General features: G+C 45.8%; 1 protein-coding gene across 1 annotated transcript in view; it reads left to right on the top strand.

Moving 5' to 3' along the window:
* The window catches only part of AQR (aquarius intron-binding spliceosomal factor), a 576,085-nt gene extending 557,983 nt beyond the window's left edge, over nucleotides 1–18,102 (top strand). The window contains exon 35 of the mRNA XM_069208869.1: nucleotides 17,268–18,102. Coding sequence (XP_069064970.1) covers nucleotides 17,268–17,657 — 390 coding nt within the window. The 3' untranslated portion in view covers nucleotides 17,658–18,102. The remainder of the gene's footprint in view (nucleotides 1–17,267) is intronic.
* The last annotated feature ends 6,188 nt before the right edge of the window (nucleotides 18,103–24,290 follow it).

Genomic DNA, 24,290 nt, shown 5'->3' with positions numbered 1-24,290 from the left:
GCTAGTGGAGTTGCCCGCCCCCTCCGGCCCCGGCCCCCACTTTTGGCGGCAGGGCCGGAGAAAATAATGAGAATAACAAGGAGGAGTCACTGGCCAGTCAGGACAGCCCCTAAGGTGTCCTGAGCTGAGGTGACTCTAACTTTTAGAAATCCTCCATCTTGCAGATGGAGGATTCCCCCAATAGGGTTAGGATTGTGACCCCCTCCCCTTGGGAGGAGGCACAAAGAGGGTGTACCCACCCTCAGGGCTAGTAGCCATTGGCTACTAACCCCCCAGACCTAAACCCGCCCTTAAATTTAGTATTTAAGGGCTACCCTGAACCCTAGAAAATTAGATTCCTGCAACAACAAGAAGAAGGACTGCCTAGCTGAAAACCCCTGCAGAGGAAGACCAGAAGACAACAACTGCCTTGGCTCCAGAAACTCACCGGCCTGTCTCCTGCCTTCCAAAGAACTCTGCTCCAGCGACGCCTTCCAAAGGGACCAGCGACCTCTGAATCCTCTGAGGACTGCCCTGCTTCGACGACGACAAGAAACTCCTGAGGACAGCGGACCTGCTCCAAAAAGACTGCAACTTTATCCAAAGGAGCAGATTTAAAGACCCCTGCAACTCCCCGCAAGAAGCGTGAGACTTGCAACACTGCACCCGGCGACCCCGACTCGGCTGGTGGAGAACCAACACCTCAGGGAGGACCCCCGGACTACTCTACGACTGTGAGTACCAAAACCTGTCCCCCCTGAGCCCCCACAGCGCCGCCTGCAGAGGGAATCCCGAGGCTTCCCCTGACCGCGACTCTCTGAAACCTAAGTCCCGACGCCTGGAAAAGACCCTGCACCCGCAGCCCCCAGGACCTGAAGGACCGGACTTTCACTGTAGAAGTGACCCCCAGGAGTCCCTCTCCCTTGCCCAAGTGGAGGTTTCCCCGAGGAAGCCCCCCCTTGCCTGCCCGCAGCGCTGAAGAGATCCCTTGATCTCTCATTGACTTCCATTGCGAACCCGACGCTTGTTCTAACACTGCACCCGGCCGCCCCCGCGCCGCTGAGGGTGAAATTTCTGTGTGGGCTTGTGTCCCCCCCGGTGCCCTACAAAACCCCCCTGGTCTGCCCTCCGAAGACGCGGGTACTTACCTGCAAGCAGACCGGAACCGGGGCACCCCCTTCTCTCCATTCTAGCCTATGCGTTTTGGGCACCACTTTGAACTCTGCACCTGACCGGCCCTGAGCTGCTGGTGTGGTAACTTTGGGGTTGCTCTGAACCCCCAACGGTGGGCTACCTTGGACCAAGAACTGAACCCTGTAAGTGTCTTACTTACCTGGTAAAACTAACAAAAACTTACCTCCCCCAGGAACTGTGAAAATTGCACTGTGTCCACTTTTAAAGTAACTATTTGTGAATAACTTGAAAAGTATACATGCAATTGAAATAATTCAGAGTTCCTAATGTACTTACCTGCAATACCTTTCAAACAAGATATTACATGTTAAATTTGAACCTGTGGTTCTTAAAATAAACTAAGAAAAGATATTTTTCTATAACGAAACCTATTGGCTGGATTTGTCTCTGAGTGTGTGTACCTCATTTATTGTCTATGTGTATGTACAACAAATGCTTAACACTACTCCTTGGATAAGCCTACTGCTCGACCACACTACCACAAAATAGAGCATTAGTATTATCTCTTTTTACCACTATTTTACCTCTAAGGGGAACCCTTGGACTCTGTGCATGCTATTCCTTACTTTGAAATAGCACATACAGAGCCAACTTCCTACATCAATCCAGTTTTTCAGGGGTGTGTAGCCTCTTTGGGAGCCACACCTCTGGGTTGGGCAAGGGAGCTATGGATGCCCAGAGAGGGGGGGTTCTGACATGTTAAAAGTGGACAGAATGGTGCATCTTGTGATAGTCAGACACCACACTTCCCAGGAAGTAGTCATCAGGACAAAGGGAACCTTGTAGCCCATTGGCTACCAACCACATCCTACCTTGAGGGCATTTTCCGAGCATAAATAGGACACCCCTGGCACCCAAACTTAGATCTCATTTGGACTGGAAGAGGGACTGCCCTGCTACCCCGTAGAACTGGTAAAGAGAGGCTGCCCCCTGTGTGGACTGGCACCTGGTGGTGGCTAGCAAAGAATAGGGACAGTGTCTTCTATATCCTGCTGGTGGGGAGTTCTCGTCTAGAGCTCAGCCACAGCAAAGTGACTCCAAAGGTTAGTTTTCTGATCCTCTGTTCGCAGCACTGGGCCACAACAGCTGAGAAGCTTGCTGGGGCAAGGTGGTAGCCCAGATTCTTCAAGCCACTGCCAACCAATGCCATGCAGCCAGAATGCAATGCTCACAGTTGTACCTGAGTCCGCTAAGCCCAGGAGAGTCGTCTGAGTGCAGCTTGGTCACACAAAAGCCGAGTTATCGCCCAGGGAAGGACTTAGCTGTTACAGCTATACTGGGTGGATGGTAGCCCAGTGGCAACTGGACTTCTACCAGCACCAACAGAACTTCGAGGGGCATTGAACCTATGACCAGGAATGCCTCGCCCCCTTTGTGGACCAGAGGAGTAGCCGCAGGAAGACCTTCATTGACCACATCGCATCGAATACATCCTTGAGCATGTCCAGCATCCTTCATCCTTCGATCAAGGCCACTACCAAAAGAAAACACTGCAACAGATAAAAGTGCCTGGTGGCGTCTGAGGATTGCTTCTACTCTAGAGCTAACTATTTCTGAGGACCTTGCTGGCTCCCTACTGGAGTTGGGCTCCTAAAGTAACTCTAATTGATCTCAACACAACTAGCCCAACATTTTAGTAAAAAAGTTCCTAAGTGGCAAGTTTGTTGAATTTGCCAATGGTCATTCAGGTTTAAGTGAACTGCTTTGATTTACTATACCTTGTAAATTCTTTCGGTCCCGAACCCTCCGATGGATCTTTTTCATTGTGGTGTCTAAAAATACATAAAACACAGTCTATTTTTGTAAATTGGTGTTGGAATTTCTTGGTGTTTCATCAGCTTCTTCAGTTGTTTTGGTATTGTTTAAATGCTTTACACATGTTCCTTTGTGTAAGCCTTGCTGCACACAGCCACCGCTAACCAGGGAGAAGCTGAAGGCTTGACAAACTGAACATACTGGTCCTAAAGGGGTTGGTAAGTGTATTACACAGTGAGATCGCATACCCAACCATATAATACACCTCATTTCCTCACACTTTTGCTATGATTCCTCCTGACATGGAGTTAAAATGCATACAGACATTTGCCAAGCATGTATTTTCCTCTACCATCCTTGCTCTCAGGTCTTTTAATACTAACTACTGTTGTTGTGGGACAGAATGATGTATGTATTGCCAGCTGCCCCGGGTGACATACAGCCAGTCTCCGCAACGCCTCATTACAGATGGCCAGGATGCTGCCAAGTTCTCTATTTGCTCTGGCCTTGATACGACTGACTGGGTGAGGAAGTTGGGACCAGTGTGGTGCTTTGGCCACATGCTTGTATTCACTCCACTGGCTTCTCTTCCGACATCCAGCCATCTCTTATGTATATGCCCTCTGACAGCTGTAGGCTGTTAGGAGTGAGGCTGACTTTGCCTTAGATAGATTTAAGGAGTGCAAAACCACTTCTCACTTTCTAGGCCTAATTCTGCTGGCTGCAGCCTCACCCATTTTAAGGCCTTGGCAGGAGTAATCAGTGGAGGCAGAGCCAATATGTGCTTCTGCAGCAACAAACCTCACAACCAACCAAGGGGGCCATAGAAAGGTTGTCAGCATCAGAGATCGAAGCTGTCTGTTATTCCCGTTCTTTCCTGGTGCTATCCTATCTTTGATCAATGCCTTTTGAACTACTTTCTCTAGAAGGAGAAGTTCAAGCTGCTCATTGACCCAGATTCTGTCTCACATGGATCCAGGAGACTGGAGGGTGACATTGGATTTGCAGGACGCCTAGTACCACATCCCCTGTCCTACGGTCCCACGAACGCTGCCTGTGGTTCCATGTAAACCAAAAGCACTTTTATATTTACATGCTCCTCTTTGCTTAACCAATGCCTCTTGGGTGTTCACAAAGGTGATGGTGAGGGTTGCAGCCCATCTGCAGAGTTTGGTCTTCCCTTACATCAGCTACTGGCTACTGAAGACAGGCTTGCATCAAGCAGTCGTAAGCCCCTTCCATACAACAGCTGACCTCCTGACATTGCTGGGATTTTCCATCAACGTGCCAAAGATACACCTGACTCTTTCACAACTGATCACCTTCATTGGAGCCATCCAGGTCAGAGTGATTTTTCGAGCCTTCTCTCCTCAATGAGTTCAGGCTATTCGGGCTATGATCCCATTGTTTCAACCCTTAACCTGGGTCTTAGTGACAGTGGTTCTGAAACTTTGTGGCCTCATGTCCTCCTCCATTCTGCTCGTGGACCATGCCAGGTGGGATGTGCATTCTCCGCAGTGGGATCAGTAGTCTTAGTGGGTTCAGTTCTAAGGGGATCTATAGAATTCCATCCAGGTATCGGAGGAGACTGCAAAAGACCTGCAGTGGTGGCTATTCAACTGCAATTGGACCAGCAGCAGACCCCTCTCCTAGCCCCGTTCAGAGCTAACTGTTGTGACGGTTACATTGTTGCTGAGGTGTGAATCAGAGGACTCTGTTCTCTGGCCGAGACTCGCCTCCATATCCTGCACAGGTTACAAGCGAGTTCCTCTGCACTGAAGCAATTCCTCCTGACCATCAAGGGAGAACAGGTGCAGGTCCGCATAGACACACAACTGCCATGTAGTGTTGCAACAAATAGGGTGGAACGGGGATGTGATTTTTGTGCCAGGAGGCTGTATTTCTCTGGAAGAGGCTGAACACTCAGGGCATTTCCATGATTGTCCAGCACATGGCAGGACTTTTAAATGCCAGGGCAGACAAACCCAGTCAACATTACTTACCGGATCAAGATTCAGTTACACACTGAGGTGGCAAATGACATCTTCCAGCGATGGGGAGAAACCTGGCTCGACCTATCCACCACCACAGAGAGCGTGCAGTGTTGAAGCTTTTGTGCATATGATTTCCCAAGGCAGTTATCCTAAGATATGGTTCCTTTTTCAACTTAGGTTCTGGACTACTGTATGCCTTTCCACCCCACCTCTCTTGCCCAGAGTGCTGAAACAGATCAATGAAGTCCAGACCCAAGTCGTCTTAGTGGCTCTGGACTGGGCAAGGAGAGTGTAGTACTCATAACTTCAGACATGAACATTTGTCCTTGGATCCAGCTGCCCCTTTTAGAAGGTCTCCTGTTGCTGAAGCAGGGCCAGGTTCTGCACTAGAACTGCACTACCTGCACCTCTGAGTGAAAATTGAAAGGCGACCGTTGATGGCTTTTGATTTCCCTCCCGAAACATTTGATGTCATCTTGGCAGCCAGGCACCCATTCACTAAAACTGTATACTCAGGTGTCTGGGAGAAGTTTGTTGCCTTGTGTTTCCCGATAACATCTTACCATTGGATGTACAGTTGTCTGACATCCTGTTGTTTTGCTGGTCTTACACCCAGCAAGGCCTTGCTGTGACAACAGTTAAGGGTTATCTTTTGGCCTTATTACATTTGCTGTGCGTCAAGAAAATGCATGTTCTGCAAGTCCATCTGGCAGGACAAATTCAAGATGCTGTCCCTGAGCCAGGTCCTTTTGGTCTTGAGCTCTGGAGATTAGTTAGCATTAGTAGACCTCCAGATGCCTACTTTTATCTTCTGACACTGACGACAACCCCACACTTCATTACTAAGGTTATGACAGTTGTAGCAGTATCACTGAGGCACCTTGGAGTCCATGTTTCTGTATTTGGAAGACTAAAGTGGAATTACTGGTGCTGGTCAAGAACCGACAGCAGCAGATATTGACTCTTCCATGACCTAGTCATGTTGTGTAGCTATTTTAGCCTTGTTTTAGGCACGTTGTTTTAGCCAACTAGGCCGGCAGCTCTGCACTTTCACCCACCTACATTTTATTCAGCATTGCTTTGTTTGTCTAGCAATAGCTTCATTTGCGGTGCTGTTTTATTTCTCTTTATCTTAATGTTCTTTCGCCTAGGAAAGCGTTGCATTCCCTGTAGGACATACAGTTCACTTTGTGCTTTTCCACATCTACAGTCAGATAGGGTTGCCGACAAACATGGTATGATGTGTCTCCTGCATTCACGGAAAACAACACTCACATACGTGGAAACCATTTCTTAGAATGTCACCTGGTTTATTATAAAACACCTCTTAGTCCCACACTCGTTAGAGGGAGATTCCAGCCAGATGACCACAACTATATGCTCATTACCGCAAGCTTTGCTACAGCTACCTGCTTAGACAGCCAAGCCCTGATCCAGATGGGGAGGGTGTAGGAAGTTGGCTCTGTATGTGCTATTTCAAAGTAAGGAATAGCATGCACAGAGTCCAAGGGTTCCCCTTAGAGGTAAAATAGTGGTAAAAAGAGATAATACTAATGCTCTATTTTGTGGTAGTGTGGTCGAGCAGTAGGCTTATCCAAGGAGTAGTGTTAAGCATTTGTTGTACATACACATAGACAATAAATGAGGTACACACACTCAGAGACAAATCCAGCCAATAGGTTTTGTTATAGAAAATATCTTTTCTTAGTTTATTTTAAGAACCACAGGTTCAAATTTCACATGTAATAGCTTGTTTGGAAGGTATTGCAGGTAAGTACTCTAGGAACTTTGAATCATTACATTAGCATGAATACTTTTGTCATAAAACACAATAAGCTGTTTTAAAAGTGGACACTTAGTGCAATTTTCACAGTTCCTGGTGGAGGTAAGTTATTGTTAGTTTTCACAGGTAAGTAAGTCACTTACAGTTCTCAGTTTTTGGTCCAAGGTAGCCCACCGTTGGGGGTTCAGAGCAACCCCAAAGTTATCACACCAGCAGCTCAGGGCCGGTCAGGTGCAAAGGTCAAAGAGGTGCCCAAAACACATAGGCTATAATGGAGAGAAGGGGGTGCCCCGGTTCCAGTCTGCCAGCAGGTAAGTACCCGTGTCTTCGGAGGGCAGACCAGGGGGGTTTTGTAGGGCACCGGGGGGGACACAAAGTAGCACAGAAAGTACACCCTCAGCAGCGCGGGGGCAGCCGGGTGCAGTGTGCAAACACGCGTCGGGTTTCCTTCAGGTTTCAATGGGAGACCAAGGGGTCTCTTCAGCGATGCAGGCAAGGGGGGGGCTCCTCGGGGTAGCCACCACCTGGGCAAGGGAGAGGGCCTCCTGGGGGTCACTCCTGCACAGAAGTTCCGTTTCTTTAGGGGCTGGGGGCTGCGGGTGCAGGGCCTTTTCCAGCCGTCGGGAAATGGAGTTCAGACAGTCGCGGTCAGGGGGAGCCTGGGGATTCCCTCTGCAGGCGTCGCTGTGGGGGCTCAGGGGGGACAGCTTTGGTTACTCACAGTCGTAGAGTCGCCGGAGGGTCCTCCCTGAGTTGGTTGTTCTCCACCAGTCGAGTCGGGGTCGCCGGGTGCAGTGTTGCAAGTCTCACGCTTCTTGCGGGGAATTGCAGGGGTCTTTAAATCTGCTCCTTGTAGCAAAGTTGCAGTTCTTTTGGAGCAGTGCCGCTGTCCTCGGGAGTTTCTTGTCTTTTTCGAAGCAGGGCAGTCCTCCGAGGATTCAGAGGTCGCTGGTCCCTTGGAAAGCGTCGCTGGAGCAGGTTCTTTGGAAGGCAGGAGACAGGCCGGTAAGTCTGGGGCCAAGGCAGTTGGTGTCTTCTGGTCTTCCTCTGCAGGGGTCTTTCAGCTCGGCAGTCCTTCTTCTTGTAGTTGCAGGAATCTAAATCTTTAGGTTCAGGGAAGCCCTTAAATACTAAATTTAAGGGCGTGTTTAGGTCTGGGGGGTTAGTAGCCAATGGCTACTAGCCCTGAGGGTGGGTACACCCTCTTTGTGCCTCCTCCCAAGGGGAGGGGGTCACATCCCTAATCCTATTGGGGGAATCCTCCATCTGCAAGATGGAGGATTTCTAAAAGTTAGAGTCACCTCAGCTCAGGACACCTTAGGGGCTGTCCTGACTGGCCAGTGACTCCTCCTTGTTATTCTCATTATTTTCTCCGGCCTTGCCGCCAAAAGTGGGGGCCGGGGCCGGAGGGGGCGGGCAACTCCACTAGCTGGAGTGTCCTGCGGGGCTGTGTCAAAGGGGTGAGCCTTTGAGGTTCACCGCCAGGTGTTACAGCTCCTGCCTGGGGGAGGTGTTAGCATCTCCACCCAGTGCAGGCTTTGTTACTGGCCTCAGAGTGACAAAGGCACTCTCCCCATGGGGCCAGCAACATGTCTCTAGTGTGGCAGGCTGCTGGAACCAGTCAGCCTACACAGATAGTCGGTTAAGTTTCAGGGGGCACCTCTAAGGTGCCCTCTGTGGTGTATTTTACAATAAAATGTACACTGGCATCAGTGTGCATTTATTGTGCTGAGAAGTTTGATACCAAACTTCCCAGTTTTCAGTGTAGCCTTTATGGTGCTGTGGAGTTCGTGTAAAACAGACTCCCAGACCATATACTCTTATGGCTACCCTGCACTTACAATGTCCAAGGTTTTGCTTAGACACTGTAGGGGCACAGTGCTCATGCACTGGTACCCTCACCTATGGTATAGTGCACCCTGCCTTAGGGCTGTAAGGCCTGCTAGAGGGGTGTCTTACCTATACTGCATAGGCAGTGAGAGGCTGGCATGGCACCCTGAGGGGAGTGCCATGTCGACTTACTCATTTTGTTCTCACTAGCACACACAAGCTGGTAAGCAGTGTGTCTGTGCTGGGTGAGGGGTCTCTAGGGTGGCATAATACATGCTGCAGCCCTTAGAGACCTTCCCTGGCATCAGGGCCCTGGGTACCAGAGGTACCAGTTACAAGGGACTTATCTGGATGCCAGGGTGTGCCAATTGGGGAATCAAAAGTACAGGTTAGGGAAAGAACACTGGTGCTGGGGCCTGGTTAGCAGGCCTCAGCACACTTTCAATTCAAAACATAGCATCAGCAAAGGCAAAAAGTCAGGGGGTAACCATGCCAAGGAGGCATTTCCTTACAGACGGTGTCTCTTTAGACCTCAGGCCTCTTCTTCAGGTATGAGGGATGATGTTCTTCCAGGGGAAAACCCAAAGGGCAGATTAGGCATAGTATGCTGTGCTCATACTCTGTGTAGGTGAGGGGTTATAGATCCACTCCCCTGTTTAGACAGTATGATAGGACTGTTCTTGTGTTTTATATTCCTAGTCACATGCCTGCTACTATTAGCTTTCATTATCCTCATAATTGCTATGCACCTGCTTTTATCTAAGATACAGATATTTTATTCAATGTTTGTTTAAATATATTCTGTCTCTGTTGTCTTTGCCTGAGTGAGATCTTGGTAATTGGGAGAACGGGATGCAGTCTGATGTACCACGATTCCCTGAGGAGTCTATCTTACCATAAGCTCGGCTGCCACAATCATCTTGGTCAGAGATGGGGCACTGCTAGTTAGCCGGAAACCCCGGAATAGGCCGACAGGTGTTACCAGGGGTGGAATAGTACTCAGTACGCACAACCTAGGAGATTCTACCGTCCAAATCCAGTAGCCTCATTACCCTAATGAGAACCTACACAATAGTCAGACTACGTCTAGAAGTCTGACCTAACTCCCACAAAAAGACTGACCTTCGATAGGAGTGCTTAACACAATTATCATTAAGGTATTTTCTCCTCAAAGAAGTAGGATATGCGGGTAATTATTTGGTGTGTCTTACTCAAACTCGGATCTCAGTACAGCATGCCTTGCGTTGTCTAGGACTCATGGCCTCGTGCTTCCTATTGATGACCAGGTGGCAGTGAGTGCATCAAGATGTGTAGTTATGGATGGAACCTTCTGAAAGTTTGCTCATTAAGCCTTACGTTGATTCAGGTTACTGTGGTCAAAGATACTTTCCCATTGGGCTGGGGTGCTTATCTGGGTGACATGAAGGTGCAGGGCCGTTGGTGCATGTCAAAGCAGCGCATGTACGTGCCAGCTTGTACTGCTGGTGGTCCGTCTGTCCTGAAAACCTTTCTCCTCACCATCTCAGGAGGCAACCTCCATATCCTGAAAGACACCACCACCACCATTCATTATACGAACAGACAGGGTGGCATGGGGTTGTAAACCCTCTGCTGGGAAGCGATGCTCCTATGGAAAAAGGTGTAGTGAGGGGGAATATTCCAAGTGGCAGCTAAGCTGGGTGGTCTCTTCATTATGAGGGCAGATGCTCTATTGTCTCTCCCTGAAGACCAGCATTTTGTTTGTGAAACAGTTTGCATGATGCAACTTGCTATGGTGACATCTCCCCTGTAGCTAACTGGATGTTATGGTGGGCTGCCAGGGTGACACAGGTCTCACTATTTCCTCTTCAGTCAATCTGAGGGCTACTCCCCTGTATTAACTGATATCTGCACCATGTCACTTTAGGTGCACTTTATTTGCCTTTTTTATTAATGTATCATGGCACCTTGTGCAACAGTTTGCACAGAACTCGGTAAAAAGATCTATATGAAATGTTCTGATACGTCCTGCTGAAGTGGGATCCTTCTGGATGAAACTGACAGGTTGTTAGGTTGACAAGAAATGTCTCTCCCTCCATCCTGCCAGACTGCACCACAGCACTTTATATGCCTCTTTTATCAATGGATGTATGCAGCATAACTCTTTGTGCAAGAGTTTGCACAGAGCTCAGTAAAAGATCAGTATGGAATATTCTGAAAGATTGTAGTGAAGTAGGATCCTTTCGGGAAACTGTTGAAGTTATGGTGGGTTGTTAGGGGGACAAGAAATACCCCACCCCCCCAAACCAATGTTGTTTAGGCTCATTGTTTTGTTGGGTTGTACACTTGAGTTTTTATTGTCTTTGTAGACTTTGATTATGATACGATGCAGCAAGGTTTATGGTTTTACTTGATTATAATTGACCTAATTGATTTTACCTATTGGTTGCTGTGATTTTGAGTGTGATTTGAAAAATTACAGTTTATGGTTTTAATAAACGAGTTATATCCTATCCTTGCTACATCAGTAGGCATTTCTGTTGGATGTCAGAAATGACGGTGACTACTAATGACGACCAGAGTTCAAGTTAAATTCCTCATACTACCAAATAAAACACAGTAAGGCAGCACCCCAAGCTTACTCGAATCCTAAGTCTTTAGTGTTATAGAAGTCATGATCATGTGTAAGTCTGTACCAGCAAAAGAAATATGATACAAAACACAGAACCTTTACGCACAGAAATATAAAAGTGCACCTGTCCCTGCATAGTTTTTGACCTTTCTGAGCTGTAATTTTGATACAGGGCCTAGCCCAACCTGGCCTTTCTCTCAATGAGTATGCTCTGCCTTTTAATTATTGGCCAGTTATGGATTTTGAAGATGGCATAGACTTAATGGGGTAGGGTGCAAGCTCACTTTCACCTGATGTAATGCCCATCTCATTTCATTCATGTGTAAAGGCGTCACATTTAATTCAAATGTTCTGTAGCAGTTTTAATTGATAACTGTATACCTGCTTTCCTTTGACTATCTTGCTGTCTTGCAAAGACCAGTTCTGTTTATACAGCCAGACTGACCTTTCCACACCAGAGGTTCAAAACGTGGTGGGTCTTTTTCTCCAGTGCTCCTCAGTCGTATCTAACAGGTCCCATTGCTGAAGATGGTAAATGTTGCAAAATGTTGTGCTGGCTCTGGAAAATCTGACCTGTGCCAGTCAAAGCACAAACTGTATACTAAAGTATCTTGCGTTTTCTACTGTCTTGTATGAAACATGGGTGTCATTACTTTGATTATCACAGCTTTGCTAAGTGTGCTTTCAAGAACTGAATAAGAACAGGCAGTGCAGAGGCACGGTTTCTTGTATTCATTTTGGACTTGAGAGTAGCTCTGTAGCCCAGGTCAGAGAAGCAATCTGATAGAAAAATCTAGCCACAGATTCCTTACTTTAGAATCTTCCCCAGGCACAAGCCTGGATACGTAAACTTTTTCCCATAGAATGTCTGCACGTCGGGAGGGGGCGTAACACGACTCCACATCGAAGTCATCCATCGGATGCAGTGTTGACGGAGTCATATAACCCCCTCACCAATGTCAGTTTCTTCTGTGACAATTTTCCGTCCTCTAAACGTGGAGCCACATATAGAAACTGCCTTTTGTGTCAAATAATCGCCAAATTCTCAATCCAAGGTGTTGATTGCTATAATTAAATCTCTTGGACCAAAGAGGACTCAGTTTGCAGAGCAGGGGAGGATGGGAGGGTCGTTAAGGAATCTGTGGCTAGTTCCTGTCTCTACTAGATAATGTGTTACTGAAGGTAAGTAACTTGTTCATCTGATAGAGACATCTACCTACTGATTTCTTACTTTAGAATCCGATACCAAAACATAGTAACTCGGAGGAGGTATGCAAACTGATACCTTAAAAAAAAGTCTCTAAGTATCACAAAACTGGTCTAGAACAAGTGAAAAAGACTGGACAATCATAATAATTAAGGTGAGTAATAGTATACTTTACAACATCAAAACCTGTGGAAAGAACCACAGATAAATAAAACCATAAGACATGAATGACATGGCATAAGCTAATCCATGTTAGTATGTCAAATGTGCGTCATAAGTGCTCCAGCAATATTGAAAGTCTCCAGCCAGCAGAAAACCAGTCTAGCACAAGAGAAATAGACCGTGCATTATAAGAACACCAATTAATAAATAGATAGGCCCTCATTAAGACTTTGGCGCTCTCTGAGTGAGACCGCCAAAGCCACGGGTGCCAGAAGTCACCCAGTGCTGGCGGTCTCCCACCCACCATATAATGGGTACTGAGGATTTCCATCACACTGGGTGGATATCTAGTCCACAGATTGTGCTTTTTGTGATTTGGTGTAAATCCATTGAGTAGTTTCTGAGATATAACAGTTTAAAATATAGATATCTAGTGCCACGGATTCGGGTTCATGGATTTGGATTTGCGGATCCAAGGGAAAAGCAAGGGCTCGATTGGCTGGCCCAACCTGACAGAAAAGTTGCGGCTGCCATTTTGTTTGTCGCATCAGCTTGGGGGTAGAAACAAAGAGTGAAAAAACACAGGACACACAGCGGACACACAGCGGGGTCCCTTAGGGGACCATTCATGGGCAAAAATTGCCCAATTATTATTTTTCCCGTCCAATTTGTGGATCCACGGATTCTGGGTTTGCAAATCCACTTGTGGCTCCGCGTATCTAGAGAAAAATTGAAAAAAATACATCCACTGTATCCAAACTGCCATCCTTTGTGTGCAGCCTGGGTTTGGGTGCATGCAGGAGGGTGGGACACCGGGGGTGACCATAGGCCAGGCCCTGTGGCCAACTCCTGCCACTCACGGCACAACAGATTTAAATATCCTCATAGAGAAGAAAAAATACCCCTGAAAAGGGTAAAACCTTTCCCAAAAGAAGGAAGTTTTGAATGCAAACGCAAAAGCGCAGAGTAGCTCCTAAAGAGTCACTAAGATTAATTATACTGTACAAGAGGGTGAACAGAATCCACAGAGAAACACGTCTTAATGAAGACCATGAGAGCCTGACATAAGTCAGGAAAAAACAAAGAATAATGTTAAAAGAATGTGTACCATCCAAATGTCTACTCCAAAGTGTAGAAAATCCAACAAACCATGATGGTATCTGATATAAATCCTTTAAGACCAAAACAAAGATCATAACAAGAGGTGTATTTTAAATAATATACTGACACTCCTATGAAGCTGTCAATATTACAAATTCCCTATAAAGGAAACTAGACCTTATAAATATAAGATCTGACCCTCTGCCAAGGGAGCAACTCTGTACACCCAAATGAAGGCGTAATATAGGAATCCCGACTGTGTATATAATAAATGATCACCGGGCAGTAGTCCACTTAAAGTAAGGTATATACCAAAAAACTATAAAATCTTGAGCACCCACTCTTCTTCAGAGTTAAGTAAACAACATTACCTTTATTTCAGGTATTGTAATCAAGAAACATAAACAGCAAACAAGCTGACATTGACAAGCATGAAGTAGAGAACTACCACATAATAAAAAGTAATAATAATAATAGCCGTTAAACATCGGGCATGAAACCTCCTGTATAGGGTTCCAGGGTAACATACACCCCTCTACATTATAAACAGACATAAAACACAAAAGTTCTCACAACGCTGACAAAGCATGGCTCATCTGTACAGGAGGTTTTAACTATATCAAAGGATAGAGAGGGACCAAGCTAATTCGCTGTTCCACCCCTACTGTCATGAAAACACCTTAAAGTGAAGTCAGCTTGTGCACCAAATAAATGGGCACCATTAAAAGGCATGTCAGTTAATGTGGCTTGAACTGCCTCCCAAAGTCCAGAGGTGCATAACCACGAGCAGAGATGTAGTTCCACTGAAGAGGCCATGGCCCTGCCCACAGAGTCGGTAGTATTCGTACTGCAGCAAATCATCAGTTTAGCTGGCTGCTAGCCATCTTCAATCATAGAGGCAAGATTGCTCCTGATATCATCTGGAAGTGTAGGCAAGATGCTTGCCAATGAGTCTCATAACAAATGTGAAAAACGTCCAAGAACGCAAGATGGGTTCACAGAACGTAAGGCAGAACTCGTGGACGAAAAAATATGCCTACCACAAACACCTAGACTCCTAGATTCTTTATCAGCTGGGACTTGTGGTAGAGCCTCCATATCATGAGAAGCTAAAGCAGCCTGTACCACCAAACTAGGGTGAGTAGGATGTCTAATTAAGCAAGCCGGATCACCCGGGGCTGGTCAGTGCCTATGAGATATAGCCCGTTCAACAGGGTCTCCTCAAACTGGCAGAGCCCAAGCCCCCAACAAAACATCATGTAGGGCTTCACTGTCAGAAAACACAGGCTCAACTCCCATTTGTCGTTGATACAGAACATCAGTAAGAGGATCAGAGAATAATTTGACTGAAGGAAATGTCAAATCCACAATCATAGCACCCCTTCTCAGCATGTCAGCTAAGGAGGAGCTTGCCTCCGTAGCAAGGCCAGGAAGTGAAAGTAGGCCTGAGGCTGGGGAAGAATACAAACCGCCAATCATAGCTAGATCACCTATCCAGCTATCATCTATAAGAGGCTGCTCCATAAATGGCATGTGTGAAATATCTTCCCACATCCTCTTTCCCATTTCCCTTGGAAATATAAACATGAGGTGACTCCCCAGAATGTGGAGGATAAACGACATCAGATGGCGCTAAGAAGGTGACTCCTCAATGTTGATCTCAACTTCAGATGGCGAAAGGGATGCAACATCGATCTGCGCCGCCAGCAGTCTCAGCTGATCGGATACCGGCACTGAAGGTTTGAACCCCGAAGGGCTCTGTACCAACTCAAGCCAGAGGTCTAACTGAAGCCGAGGGCGAGCCCGCCGGCATGGACACAGTCAAGACCTCTTGCACCTCCTTGGGCCCTCGGGCGCTCCAGGAGAAGGTGCTTTCCCAAAGATAGCGTGAAGGGTATTGTAGACTTTACACAGTTGTGTCATAGTTGCATCTGCCCCTGGAAAGGGAGAGAAACGCGGGGCAGACTCAGGCCTCGACTTCTCAGCTGAGAAATGGTGAGAAGCCGAACACGGTGAAGTGAGTAACTTTCTTGACTTCGACCGCTTACAAGGGAACTTACCTCGCAACATTGATGGAGAAGCACATCTACAAGAACTACTCCTTGAAAGGGCCTGTGAATGGACCTCGGTACGAGAAGAAGACCATGACCGACGTGAAGACTAGGAGGGCTCTGAAATCCACACCGCTAAATGCTTCATACGGCACTCCCACAGAGCCTTCGGTCAGAGACGCTGACAGGAGTTGCACTTTTCGGCGTCGTGCTGCTTGCCTAGGCACAATATACAAACAGAGTGTGGGTCCGTAGCCGACATCTGTCATCCACAGGACCTACAGGGCATAAAGCCTGAGGACGTGGACAGAAGAAAGCACACTTTTCTGCCGAAGAAAACATCAAAGTAGGACAAAATAGGCCAAAGCAACCGTCACCAGAACTGCTTTGTAAACACTGAAAAGAAGGAACTGAGGTTGGCGCGTCGGTGAGGGGGTTATATGGTCTCCTCTGACATCACATCCGGTGGATGATGTCAATGCGGAGTCGATCAACGTCCTCTACCAACGCGCAGACATGCTATGGGGAAAAAAGTTTCCAGATCCAGGCTTGCTTCTGGGGAAGATTCTAAAGTAAGGAATCTACTACTAGATTCTGTTTCTACCAGATAAGGCATCTCCAAAGGTAAGCAACTTGTTCTTCTGTTCCGAAGGCAGAATTCTGAAGTGGTACTTAGGAGGACAAAGATCACTGTTATTCTTGAGTTCCTGGCTTTGAGGTTTAAAACCTACATCATGTTTTGCCATTGATTTCCTTCTTGTGAGTCCGGGTGGTGATAGCCAAACTTCTGAGACGATGTACAAGCACATTGAGTATGGAATTCGACTGATTACCATCTGTACAGCTAGTAAGTTGATGATCTGCATTCATCCACTGTCCACTGATGGACTGGACTGCCTAAGGTTTTAAAACATTTCTCAATCATTTATCTGCACAAAGAATTTGAAGGTCACCCAGAAACGTTTATGATCTATGGCACTGGAAGTATCCTTGGGTTCTTTTTCCCTTGCATTGACTTTTGACCAGTCGCCTCTGTGATCAGCTGAAGCCTTAATCTGTGGAAGACAAGAATGCCCCTGCAGTATATCTAAGACAATGTTACTGTTGTGGAAATCTTTAAGGGCACCACTTTGAATTCTGATGACAACCTTGCACAATTTAAAACACAGAATTTAGGGCCAATGCCCAGTTAAGGAAGTCTGTCTTTGAAAGTAAGAGTACATGTGCCACTTACAGGTCAGGTTTTGTCTAGTCCTTTCAAAGCATGTGAAACCAAAGATCCCCAGCTGCAGAAGAAAATAAACCTTTTCTGGCAATAGTGCAGTCTTTAAACAGTCAGCTTGGAAATGGACAATAAAATAGTTTAATTTGTGAAGGGGTTTCGAAAAGACTGTAGAAAGGATCACTAGGCCCTGATATGGTAACTATGGTGGAACTAATTATACTTTAGCACAACAATGAATAATCACAGCATGTGAATCAAAATAAGATCCTCATCTTGGATCCATTTATTACAAGTGAGTAACCATATCCCATATAGGCAACAAGGCAAGTTAATTGTTTTAATGCTAATCATGATTTGTTGTGTTTCCTTTCTTAGCAAGTACTCCTGCCACCACCGGAACTAGTAGATGAAACTGATCCACCTTTAACTCAAGATCCAGAAATTGATGCAGAACTCCCCACGAGTGAGCAACTGCTGACCAGTGTTGAGCCCCCGAGTCTAGAAGCGGAGCCCGTGACCAAGTCCCCCATGAATAAGGAAGCAATGGTGGTAACTGAAACCCCCACAAGTGTTGAAACAATGATCACAACAGAGTTTGCATCTTGTAGTGAACAAGTGAATGCTGCACAAGTGGTGCCGACAGAGGCCCTTGAGCCAAGTGAAAAAGAAGGTCCAGAAATCGAGCATCAAAAAATGCCTGAGCACCCAGGGAGAGACAGTGACAGTGAAGACAGTGACTCTGATGAAGAGGAGACTGAGAACTAACGTGGATCATACAGCCAGGGTGGTCTGTCATGACAAACTCAGTACACCACAGAGAGACCAAGTCCACGCAGATGGGCACAGATAGAACACCAAGTCCCCAGTGACCTGTGTAGTCATTATTTAATATTATGACTTGATGAATTGTTCTTCCCATTCACTGGGCCAATGCTTTTGTGGGAGTGGATGCTGAGTGTGCATTACAATGCAGCTGTTTATATGTGTAAATGTAAGAACTATACTTGTAGATTGAATCCACAAGTACAACCTTTGTGTCCAAGACTAAGGCGTGCTGAGCACTGAAGGCAGGCAAAGCTAGCCACCCATTACAGGATATTCCTTCAGTGGAAGTCCTGCTGTAGCACATTTTCCATCGCTCAGAAAGTGCTGGAGTTTGCAAGGCTTCAATTTAGGCTCTGACCTACAAATAAAGTTGTTTTTTATTATACTTGCAGACTGTAAAGTGTGCTTTTAGTCATAAGATTGGCTATTTTAGGATCGCTATTTACGCCACTTAATGAAAAATGTCTTACTAGAGTTTATTTTCATTGCACTAGCAATTTAAGTTTGATATTTATCTTTCTCAACTGTGGCCATTGTTGTTCTAGATTTGTCTTGGGGAACACGTGTTACTAGGCAAAGGTCAAAGTTGACTCCATCATGAAAAATGTAAAAAAGAAGGCAGTGAATACAGTAATATTGAGGTCCAACTGTAGCCTGAAATGGGTTTAATTCTACAGTAGGGGCATTTGAAAGTTCAGCTTCAAATAATGATGCTGTTGGGATTCCGGCAGTATTCACATACTTTGACTACTTTATATTTATTCATTCATCCTAATAACCAACGACTAGTGTCTTCTAGTGTTGATTCAAAGAAAACATCTGAGTTAAGAAAATTTAACTTTACAAATTGAAATAACGCATTTTCATAAAAGTAATTTTACTGTTTTTATGAAGTGTGTTCAACCATTTTATGACTTACGTTATATAGCACAACTCAGCCTTGAGTTGAGGTCCCAACCCAGCAAAAAGTATTAAAGAAAAAGTATAGAAACAGAAATATTGAGACTTCCCTTGAGTTAAACTTGAATCTTAGCGGCCTTAAAAACTGTCCCTTGGATTTTAACTCCCTGATCTACTGTTGCATTAGTCACACCACTGTCAAAGGTTCTAACCTAAACATGGGTATCCCCTGTTCCTCAGGATTTTAACTCCTTGTTCTACTGTTGCATCAGTCACACCGCTGTCAATAGCTCTGACCTGACCTTGGATATCACCTGTTCCTCAGGAATTTAGCTCTCTGTTCTACTGTTGCATCAGTCATACTGCCATCAGCAGCGCTAATGTAACCATGAATATCACCTGTCCCCCCAGATTTTAACTCCCTGCTCTACTGCTGCTTTAATGACACCACTGTCAAGGGGTCTAATGTAACCATTGTATCACCTGTTCCTTTGGATTTTAACTTCCTCTTCTGTTATTGTTTCAGTCACACCACTGCCATGGGCTCTAACGGTACCATGGATATCGCCTCTATCCCCAGATTTAACTCCCTGTTATACTGTTGCATTCAGTCACATTGTTGTCAATGGCTCTGATGTAACCGAAAAAGAATCATAGCACTTTATAACATTTCTTAATAAATATGTAAATTAATTTCCTACAGAGAAGCAACGTAACAAACAAATCATTAGGAATTCTGATGGTGATATAATTTATAGCAAATCTGGCAGTCATACACCGTGCAATTGAATCAATCCACTCCAAGACATCTAGTGAGAGTGGGCCCTTGTTAGACTAATCTAAACTATCCTGAGAGTGAGACAAATTTGTATTTATTGGACTAAGATCACACTAAAGCAGTGGTGAAGGTTAAATAGAACCAGGTTTACATGTGCAAGTAGATACTTCACTTGAAGAAACTGCAGTAAGAGTTTGGAAGAGACTTCACTCCTACAATGAATGCAGAGGTAGAGACGTCCGTATCAGACACCCTAAGGACTAGCGTAGTAGTCCTGATAAGACGGGGCCCTGCATACATGGAAGTAACAATGAAGCAAGGTTTATAAATGGTGTCATATTAACACAGGTATATAGGATAGTGTCACCTAGAAGCCAGAGAATGTGGATCCCGACCGACACCAGGAAGACAGTGACCCACGCCCTCGTCAGCAGCAGACTGGACTACGGCAACGCACTCTATGCAGGAATCCCAGCGAAACACCTACAGCGACTCCAACGCATCCAAAACGCCTCAGCCCGACTCATCACCAACGCACCCCGCCACAGCCACATCACCCCTCACCTCAAAGGACTCCACTGGCTCGCCGTCAACAAAAGAGTCACCTTCAAGCTCCTCACCCACGCACACAAAGCACTCCACAACGCCGGCCCCTCCTACCTCAACGACAGACTCAACTTCTACACCCCGACCCGCCATCTACGATCCGCGAGCCTCGCCCTCACCACCGTCCCCCGCATCCAACGAGCCTCCTCCGGCTGCAGATCCTTCACCTACCTCGCTGCCAAGACCTGGAACACGCTCCTTACCTACCTCCGACAGACTCAAGACCTACTCGCCTTCAGAAGACTCCTCAAGACCTGGCTCTTTGAGCAGTAGCAGTCCCCCCCCCCCCCCCTCCCCAGCGCCTTGGAACCCTAACGGGTAAGTAGCGCGCTCTATAAATTTCTGTGATTGATTGATGTTACAGTGCTTCAATCACCCTTCTGGATCAATCAGTGTGATTGGAATATCAAATGAACTGAAAAAGCATTGCTTAGGAAAGTCATTAGCTATCCTCATGCTTCAGAATTTAAAGAGCACCCTGAGTCATAATTAGGTAACCACAGAGAGAATAGCCCCAATTGTGAGAGTCCTTAGTTATAGGCAAGAGAATTCATTATAAAATATGTTCCATGTTTAACACTTTAGCCATGACTGTGGATTACTTGTCTACAAAAAATGTCTAGACGGTCCAATGAGGTAAGCATAAGTTGAACCAGCAACAATTTAAGTGTGTGTGTTGTGCTCAGCCCGACTGAAGGACATTTTTGGCGTTCTTGAGCTTAATTCTATGCACAAGACATTTGGGACTGAGTCAATAGCTAGGAAGGAGAAAGGATGTAATGAATGTATGCAAGGACAGACGTAACTTGCTGAACCAAATGAGAGGGAAGTAGAGTTGAGGAAAAGGACTTTTAGCCAAGAGAGCTACGGACATGCTGGAGTACTAGAATGCATCATGAAGAACGATGATAAAGACACCTTGAATTAAAATCAATCAATCAATCAACACAATTGGCCTTAGGCCTTGGGGTTAAATTCCATGTGAGGACAAATAAGGGCTGCATTGAAGCAAGATAATGGAGAAATATAGTGTGCGGATTTTACTAACTCACAGAATGGGCAATTTAGATGTGATAGGTGAGTGTAGAGGCGCCCTGCCTGACCATTCATGGCCAGGTGCATGTTGATGGTGACACGGGCCAGATTTGGCGTTGTTTTAATGCTGAATGTATGCACACAGTTGCAAAAGGGGGAAAGGCATCTATGGGAGATCAATTGCATAATCTTGTATACTTGGGGCAACCTTTCTAACAGTAACTGTTGCAAATGTGCAGGGTGATTAAGGTTGAGATGGGGGTACTGGGAGTCTTTAAAACAGTAGCCACGGGATGGGGCCTACGGAGCTTAAGGATGATTGCGCTCTTGTGAACTCTGTCTCCCTGCTTCATTATTGTTAAGCAGCATATTCAGTGGTCAACTGTGAGAAGGTCACAAAAGTGCTAGGACAGTGAAGCCCCATCTTTCATGCCCTGAGTGCACAGGTAACATAGACTAAGGAAGAGAATGGAAAACTGAAGTGTTGAAGAGTCTCTGGATAGAGGATGCAGCATAACTGAAACATTTGTGATTGATTTCAGATCCTATGCATTAAAGGTAGAAGTGTAGTGCAGTGTAAAGTGAAGGAGGAAGACACTGGATTTCAGCATCTGGAGGCCACCTCAGGCCTGGGATAGGTCTGTGATGTACATATTTAACACTGAAGTGTTTGGGGTTACTCTAGATCCTCTCTATGGATTTCCACTAAGCACAGCTTGCAATTTCAAGAAGTTTGTATTAATTGCCTACCCAAACAGTGCAGTCAATGCCAATACAGTCTTGCAGAAAGAAGATGAATGGTACAGGGGTGCAACTGCGAGGAGAGACCCTGAAAGGCTGTTTATCAAACGCTCTACAGAAGACCAGGATCTGCCATCAGGAGAGTGACTACTTATCCATTCTATCAGTTTTTTACATGCCAACCTAAATAATAATCTGGCAACAGTAAGGTGGCAATTATAGCTGTCTGTAGACTATAGTGTACATAAAGTTGAGGGATGTCATTTCTTTGGCACACTCTGGCTTCACAACAAACCTTTCCATAGAAAAATTGACTGTCTTTCACTCCTGTGTATATCACCAGGCTCAGCACTGGCGGTAAAGGGCCTTGATAATGCTTGCAGAGGAACGCACTGTTGCAGTCTGGGACTCCCTCCTGGGCAGGATTATGACTGAGTCCTAGGAATGGTAAATGCTCTGCTAGAGCATTTGCTGGGTGGCCAGAAGAGTTCTGGATCGAAACTCCTTGACAAAGCCTTCAGATTGCTCCTTCCTGTAGAGTAGATGGTCTTGGCATGTTAATACTGGTCTCAATGCAATATATTTAAAACTAAACAAACAGCCAGGCATTGAATTTATCGGTTGAAGTTGGAAATTAGCAAAACGGATGTGTACCATATGATGGCATGTACAAGAAGGTAAAGTATACTAGATAAACATTTGAAAGAAGCAAGATAAAATAGCTGTTTCCCTACAGAAAAGGAAGATGTATAGAGTCCCTGATACAAAATTAATACAAAGATTCATTTTCTGATACCCGAGCATGCAAGGTCACAAAACAGGGACTAACTTACATTCTGATCTATCCAGTCTTGTGGAGCAGTTATATAGGAGGAAAGCTATATCCTTCTGATGATATAAAGACATGTAATAAGCACATAGGATGAGAACATAATCCATATTTGGTTAGCCAGATAATGAGAAAACATGTATTATCAGTGTGTCTGCCCTCAGTATACCTTGCATCTAATTATTTCCATTTTGAGTATATTTGGGAAGAGGGAGCTTTAGTTCAAGAGCCTAATGGCTTACAATCATCAGTCTAGCCAAGTCTTGCTATCAAACATTCACTGATTGAAGTATTACTTGTTAGTTTAGTTAATACTGTTTAACTTTACTAAACAATTAGTGCAGCATGGTAATACATTACTCTGTTCATAAATTAGACTTGTTAATTGTTAATGTGTCAAAATCCACACCTACATGGAAAAGGAATACCTCAAGATAATATACTTGAATCTCTTGTCATTGCACTTAGTATAGCAGGAACCAAAAATCTGACATGGGCATGTCTCTGAAGGGTTATGGGTATCCAATAAGGGTATACATAGAAACATATCTTTAGGGTTAGTTTGAAAGGGTAATGTAGGAAGTTGGCTCTGTATGCACTATTTCAAAGTAAGGAATAGTATGCACAGAGTCCAAGGGTTCCCCTTAGAGGTAAGATAGTGGCAAAAAGAGATAATACTAATGCTCTATTTTGTGGTAGTGTGGTCGAGCAGTAGCCTTATCCAAGGAGTAGTGTTAAGCATTTGTTGTACATACACACAGGCAATAAATAAGGAACACACACTCGGAGACAAATCCAGCCAATAGGTTTTGTTACAGAAAAATATCTTTTCTTAGTTTATTTTAAGAACCACAGGTTCAAATTCTACATGTAATATCTCATTTGAAAGGTATTGCAGGTAAGTACTTTAGGAACTTTGAATAATTACAGTAGCATATATACTTTTCACATAAAACACAAATAGCTGTTTTAAAAGTGGACACAGTGCAATTTTCACAGTTCCTGGGGGAGGTAAGTTATTGTTAGTTTTAGCAGGTAAGTAAATCACTTACAAGTCTCAGGTTTGGGTCCAAGGTAGCCCACCGTTGGGGGTTCAGAGCAACCCCAAAGTTACCACACCAGCAGCTCAGGGCCGGTCAGGTGCAGAGGTCAAAGAGGTGCCCAAAACGCATAGGCTTCAATGGAGAGAAGGGGGTGCCCCGGTTCCGGTCTGCCAGCAGGTAAGTACCCGCGTCTTTGGTGGGCAGACCAGGGGGGTTTTGTAGGGCACCGGGGGACACACAAGTCAGCACAAAAAGTACACCCTCAGCAGCGCGGGGGTGGCCGGGTGCAGTGTGTAAACAAGCGTCAGGTTCTCTGTAGGTTTCAATGGGAGACCAAGGGGTCTCTTCAGCGGTGCAGGCAGGCAAGGGGGGGGCTCCTCGGGGTAGCCACCACCTGGGCAAGGGAGAGGACCTCCTGGGGGTCACTCCTGCACAGAAGTTCCGTTCCTTCCGGTGCTGGGGACTGCGGGTGCAGGGTCTTTTCCAGCCGTCTGGACTTTAGGTTCAGGCAGTCGCGGTCAGGGGGAGCCTCGGGATTCCCTCTGCAGGCGTCGCTGTGGGGGCTCAGGGGGGGACAACTTTGGTTACTCACAGTCTCGGAGTCGCCGGAGGGTCCTCCCTGTAGCATTGTATCTCCACCA

This window comes from Pleurodeles waltl, chromosome 9 (assembly GCF_031143425.1).
Source record: "Pleurodeles waltl isolate 20211129_DDA chromosome 9, aPleWal1.hap1.20221129, whole genome shotgun sequence".
Taxonomy (NCBI): domain Eukaryota; kingdom Metazoa; phylum Chordata; class Amphibia; order Caudata; family Salamandridae; genus Pleurodeles; species Pleurodeles waltl.
The sequence above is the reverse complement of the archived record's forward strand: the minus strand, read 5'-3'. Positions and strand labels throughout refer to the sequence as shown.